The sequence below is a fragment of the Impatiens glandulifera genome, chromosome 8, assembly GCF_907164915.1.
Source record: "Impatiens glandulifera chromosome 8, dImpGla2.1, whole genome shotgun sequence".
NCBI lineage: Eukaryota > Viridiplantae > Streptophyta > Magnoliopsida > Ericales > Balsaminaceae > Impatiens > Impatiens glandulifera.
Genome location: NC_061869.1, coordinates 20,825,434 through 20,831,339, shown reverse-complemented (window position 1 = coordinate 20,831,339; position 5,906 = coordinate 20,825,434). Strand labels below are relative to the sequence as shown.

Below are 5,906 nucleotides of genomic sequence, written 5' to 3'. Positions count from 1 at the left end.
GAGGTCCGTAAGGTCCTAAGACGATGCAGCTCATGTGCTGGACTAGGACATAATAGGGCAACATGCAAAGCAGTGATGCCTGCACCATCTACTGCAAGAGAATCATCATCTAAGCAGCACGAGTCATCATCTCAACAGTATGAACCATTAGCTTGAAAGATTATTATGGTTGTAATATATTTTGTTAATTGAATTGAATTATGGTGCTACTGGTCAGATATAAGTTGAAAGTATGTGTTGTTCATTCACGTGGTTTAGGATAAGTTGTAGTATATGTGATTAATTAATGTGGTTTGGGAAGCACTTAGCGAATCGCGAGGTACTTAGCGAATCGCTAGGTACTTAGCGAATCGCGAGGCACTTAGCGAACCGCGAGGTACTTCAAAACTAATAAATTAACCACTTAACGAAATGCACAAATATGAACCAATATTCACCAAATAACAACTTTAACTTGTTTTACACTTCAACTTTGTTTACAATTAGATTTTTCTATAGTCATACACGTCAATGTGATTCTTTTGAAGACGTGCTACACACAAAATCCAATGGTTTTGGTTTATGTTCATGGGCACGTATATATCATCGATTGTTGACCATTCAGGCATATTTCTATGCGGTACACCCATGTAATAGTCTTTGAATTCTTCGACTGGATATTTTGCACGATCTTTACTAAATTTCTTGTGCTCTCGCCTTATTCTATCTTCCAATACGCAATCCCCTATTGCGACTTTAGAATTTTTATATGTCATGGGATATTCTGCAATCCTTTTTCGCAATAGGTAGAAGAATGCATCAATTTCCTGCACAATGGGAATACATTCAGTATATATCAAACAATAGTTCCTTAGCGAATCGCTAGGTCCTTAGCGATTCGCTAGGTACTTAGCGAATCACGAGGTACTTAGTACCTCGCGAAGACATTAATAATGAGTAATGAATTACACGACTTACAGTGTCTTCAAGCCATGTCAACCTTGTTAGAACTCTAACAAACATATCCTTCCCTACTTCGCAAGTTGCTACATCCTTTTTCACATCATTGGCTTTTGGATCATCCAACCACTCTTTTACTTTATCCAGCAGCTCATCTTCAAATTTTTGAAGGGAATTGACTTTCATTGGATCATTTGTCTTTGGTAGTTTTGACAAAGAAGGGTTGATGTACAATTATTCTTTTTCCGACTTCCTCACTCTCCTCCCAAAATTTCCTTTAGGAGGAGTATTGTATAACTTGAAATCATCATTGTCATCTTCAACCTTCTTACTCTCAATTCCTTTTTGCACTTTCACATCCTTCACTTTTTCATCCACACTCTCCTCATCCTTCACCCTCACTTACAGATCCTTCACCTTCACTTTGAGATCCTTCACCTTCACTTTCAGATCATCCACAACATCCATCTTCTCATCATCATCGACAGCCACATCATCCTCCACAGCATCCATCTTCTCATCATCCTCCACAGCCACATCATCATCCACAACATCGATCTTCTCATCCTGCAAAATAGCAACATTTTGGTCAAATACGTACTTAGCGAATCTCTAGGTCCTTAGAGAATCGCTAAGTCTTTAGCGAATCGCGAGGTACTTAGCGAATCGCTAGGTACTTAGCGAATCGTAAAGTTCAAAATTCTAAATCTTACCTCAGTCTCCTCTTTCTGGTCAACAACCTTGCTCTCCTCCTTCTGGTCAACAACCTTGTTCTCCTTCTTCTACTCAACAACAACCTTCCTCTCCTCCTTCTGGTCAACAACCTTGCTCTCCTCTTCGAATTCTTCGACCTTCACATCCTTAGGATCCTTCACCTGCAAAATAGCAACATTGTGGTCAGATATGTACTTAGTAAGTTCAAAATTCTAAATCTTATCTCGGTCTCCTCCACATTCTGTTCAACCTTGCTCTTCTCCTCTTCGACCTTCACATCCTTAGGATCCTTCACCTGCAAAATAACAACATTCTAGTTAGATCATACTTAGTGAATCGTTAAGTTCAAAATTCTAAATCTTACCTCAGTCTTCTCCACATTCTGGTCAACCTTGCTCTTCTCCTCATCGAATTCTTCCTTAGGATTCATCACCTACAAAATAGCAACATTCTGGTCAGATACGTACTTAGCGAATCGCAATGTACTTAGCGAATCTCTAGGTCCTTAGCGAATCGCTAGGTATTTAGCGAATTGTTAAGTTCACAATACAAAATTTTACTTCAGTCTTCTCCTTCTTCTTGCCCACTTTGCTCTTCTTCTTCTTCATCTTCTCCTCCATATCATCTAATTTGGTTAATATTATGTCCATCCTTTTGTTGGATTTATCTAACAACTGTTGGGACATACTAAAAACCATCTTCTTCATCGAATCAAGGTGAGTTTGTTGAGTTTCTTTGATTGTGATTTTACACTCTTTGATGAGCTCTGTTTTCAGCTCTTTCGGCTCCTCCTTCAACTCTATTTTCATCTCTTTCACCTCCTCCTACAGTTCATCACATTTACATCCAACACCAACGGAAGGTGTTGGATCCCGAGGACTTGACGTCGCGGTGGGGGGAGTAGGAATTCGGGTCGGACTCGATTTATAAGAAAGCTTACTCTTCAAGTTGAGTGCTTCTTTGAGAGTACCTTCAGCCTTTCTCTTCCTGGAGGCAGGTTTGGGGGGAGTACATGCTTCATATTCACTTTCATCTTCATCAAAATCTTTTTTTGATTACATTCCCTTTAGTAAATCCCTCAAAAAAACATCAGTTCTCTCGTCCATTTCTTCAAATTCCTCACCAATGTATAACCTCTTCTCCATGGAGGACTCTTCCATCTTAGTCACATTCGTGGTCTCAAAGGAAGATTTTATCTCGATCGAGGTGTTTTTCCTAGTGGAATGATAGAGTAACAACCTTGGGCGTAGAGGGTCATTAAGCTGATTCTTTTTGGCGAATTTAGGGACAAAGTTTTGGATGACTTCAAACGTTCACACTTGAAGTGCCAGTGCGAACCCATAAATATTATATGCAAAAGGAGCATAAGGATCATCAGCAGTTTTCTTCTTCTCATAATATGAGAGACTAAGATGTTTCATGTTCTTGTTTAAACCCTTGAGGGTGTCTCTAAAGGTGACCTTCCCCCATGGAAATTGGAGGAAAGTTTTCTCGTCTTCTACCATGTGGAGTATTTTTGGAAATATCACCCTCCTTGGGTCAAATGTAAATAGGTACTGGCAAATCAGGCATACTAGCCCCATCTTGAATGCATCTTCCTTGTCTTTGCATTTCAAAAAAGTAGTCTCCAACTCGCTCATTCGCACACTATTTTTTCCTTTGAAATATTTCACCGAGAGAGGTGGACAACCTCAGAATTCTTCTTCGTTCAACTTAGGAAAACTGCCGAAGTATAGGCCTGTAACCAACGCATACTCCTTCATACGAAATATATGTTCATTCTCATTCACCATGACAGTTATCTCCTTGGAGTTTGAGCTTACCCTCCTCATCAACATATGATGTACTATTGTTGCTGAGAACTGCAAAACTAGGGCTGTGAATAATGATCTGAACTGGGTATTGTAAACCCTCTCCAAAAGATCCATATCCTCGAACTTCTTAACAATCTTCTTCAGGCAAAAGACACTTTTCCAAGAAATCCAACCAGGAAACTCAGTAATTATGGTTTCTGACATCTACAAAAGGAACAACATCATCAAAAATGTAAGAACAAATACATAAACCATTGCAAATCATAAGTACTTAGCGAATCGCTAGGTACTTAGTGAATTGCGAGGTACTTAACGAATCGCTAGGTACTTAGAGAATCGCTAGGTACCTAGCGAAACCCTAATAGAGAAACCATTGAGAACATAAAACTGAAGATAAGACGAGCAAAAACCATAAACTAATAAACAAAAAACGAGAAACAGACAAGCAAAACACTAAAACTTAACATGCAAAAATCCTAAAACTTTACATGCAAAAACCAAAACTCATAAAAAAAACCAGAAAATGATCGGCCTTGGTAGGAAGAAGAAAGAACCAACCTGTTTAATAATGACGAATGAGAAGAAAGAATCGAGAAGACAGGCAGAAATGATTGGCCTTGGAAAGGAGCAATTCAGTGAAGAGGGGTTAGAGAGACAGTCGCGCGGTTGAAATGAAATGTTCTGAAATGAATTTTTTTTAAATATAAGATATAGCGCATGTGCGTACGCGCGCCTCTTCAACTTCCTTAGCGAGTCGGTGATCACTTAGCGAATCGCGGGGTCCTTAGCGAATCGTGAGGTCCTTAGCGAATCGCGAGGTCCTTAGCGAATCGCAAGGCACTTAGTGAATCGCTAGGCACTTAGCGAATCGCTAGGTACTTAGCGAATCGCGAGGCACTTAGCGAATTGCGAAGTCATGCTTCAAGAATTTGATTGAGCTCCAGGTAAGAGAAGATGGTTTGAATTCGATTTTGTTAGTCATTAAGGATATTTTGGTTAATAACGAACGAAATCGAATTCAAACCATCATCTCTTAACTGGAGCTCGAAGTATTTAGCGAATCGTGAAGTACAAAATATTTTATTGGTTTCATAGGTAATCTATCTCGTTTGACAAGGTATTAACAACAAAGTCATGGTTTTGAAGAGAAGTTGTGTTAGCAAAATGAATCTTGTAATTTTACTTGGAAACATTTAGATTCTTCAGAAAAGGCTTTTGAAGAATCAATCATTGAGCTTCAGGAAGAGATTGTTTGAAATTTATTTCTTTAGCTTAATGATTAATGAAATCAAAGTCAAACCATGTTCTCTTATTTGGAGCTCAATGATGGATTCTTAAATGGCCTTTTCTGAAGAATCTAAATGTTTCCATTAATATAAAAAGATAAGGTTTGTTTTGCTAACACAACATCTCTTCAAAACCATGAGTGATGTAGATACCTTGTCAAATGAAGTTCATGATTAACTATAAATAACAAAAAATCTTGACCCTTAGCGAATCGCGAGGTACTACTTAGCGAAACGTTAAGTCCTTAGCGGAACGTTAAGTCCTTAGCGAAACATTAAGTCCTTAGCGAATCTTCCCTGAAACGGAAACCCATATGATCCGAGATTATCTGCAAAACCCACTAATGAACCACTTAACGAAATGCTCAAATATGAACCAATATGAACCAAATAACAAATATGAACCAAATAAGAACAGGTTAAATCGAAGGGTTTGAAATGAAGAAAATGGAAACATGAACATAACTCGAATTAGGTTAAGGTTTGAAATGAACATTTCTTCGACCTTCAAATCCTTAGAATCGAAGACCTGCATGCAAAATAGGTTTAGGGTTAGGGTTTATGAAGATCGTGTAAATAAAAACATAAATCGATTTAGGTTAGGGTTTGAAATAAAGATCTTGTAAATCTGTATGAATTGAACCGCCGCCCCCACAGCCTCCGTCGTCGTAGCCGCTGTCGTCGCCGTCGTGAAAGAGAGAACAATAGAAGAGAGAGAAAGAAAATGAAGGAAATGAAAAAATTAGAGTATTTATACTAAACCTAATCTACTTTGCGAAACGCTAAGCCCCTTCGCGTTTCGCGAAAAGGGCAAATTTGTCAAAAAAAAATAAAGGACCAATAAAGAAATTAAAATTATATTTTGCCACCACCTCAAATAACCGAATCTTTGAGATCATTTACTCAAATTTCCCATACAAACTTGTACCTAGTTTGAAGTATAAGTTATATGACTTTCAAACAAACACTGTTTATATAAACCAAACAATTAACTAAATTTACTATTTTATTATTCAATATCAACAATTTAATACTATCTAACAAACAGGCCTTAATAAATAATATTGAGATTAGGTATATTATTGGAATCTTCTAATTTTTTTATTGTATTTGTGTTTATTACATTTTTAATTGATGTGTGTTAGTTTCCAAC

The 5,906-nt window shown here is 37.8% G+C and overlaps 1 protein-coding gene across 1 annotated transcript; it reads right to left on the bottom strand.

The window, feature by feature from the left end:
* Nucleotides 1-1,173: 1,173 nt before the first annotated feature.
* LOC124913162 (histone H2A.Z-specific chaperone CHZ1-like) lies at nucleotides 1,174-2,813 on the bottom strand. Its single transcript, XM_047453774.1, has 7 exons — nucleotides 2,713-2,813; nucleotides 2,511-2,640; nucleotides 2,018-2,086; nucleotides 1,904-1,948; nucleotides 1,737-1,814; nucleotides 1,378-1,506; nucleotides 1,174-1,329 (listed from the first exon to the last, which is right to left on the bottom strand). The coding sequence occupies exons 1-7, from the start codon at nucleotides 2,811-2,813 to the stop codon at nucleotides 1,174-1,176; spliced, it is 708 nt and encodes a 235-aa protein (XP_047309730.1).
* Between the last annotated feature and the right edge of the window lie 3,093 nt (nucleotides 2,814-5,906).

What these genes read in the sequence shown, in the direction of transcription:
- LOC124913162 (XM_047453774.1), bottom strand. Translation starts at nt 2,813, where the DNA reads ATGGAAGAGTCCTCCATGGAGAAGAGGTTATACATTGGTGAGGAATTT. An exon ending in AGAATGTGGAGAAGACTGAG is followed by an intron (nt 1,949 to 2,017) that starts GTAAGATTTAGA and finishes GTTATTTTGCAG; the next exon opens with GTGAAGGATCCTAAGGATGT. An exon ending in TCGAAGAGGAGAAGAGCAAG is followed by an intron (nt 1,815 to 1,903) that starts GTTGAACAGAAT and finishes GCTATTTTGCAG; the next exon opens with GTGAAGGATCCTAAGGATGT.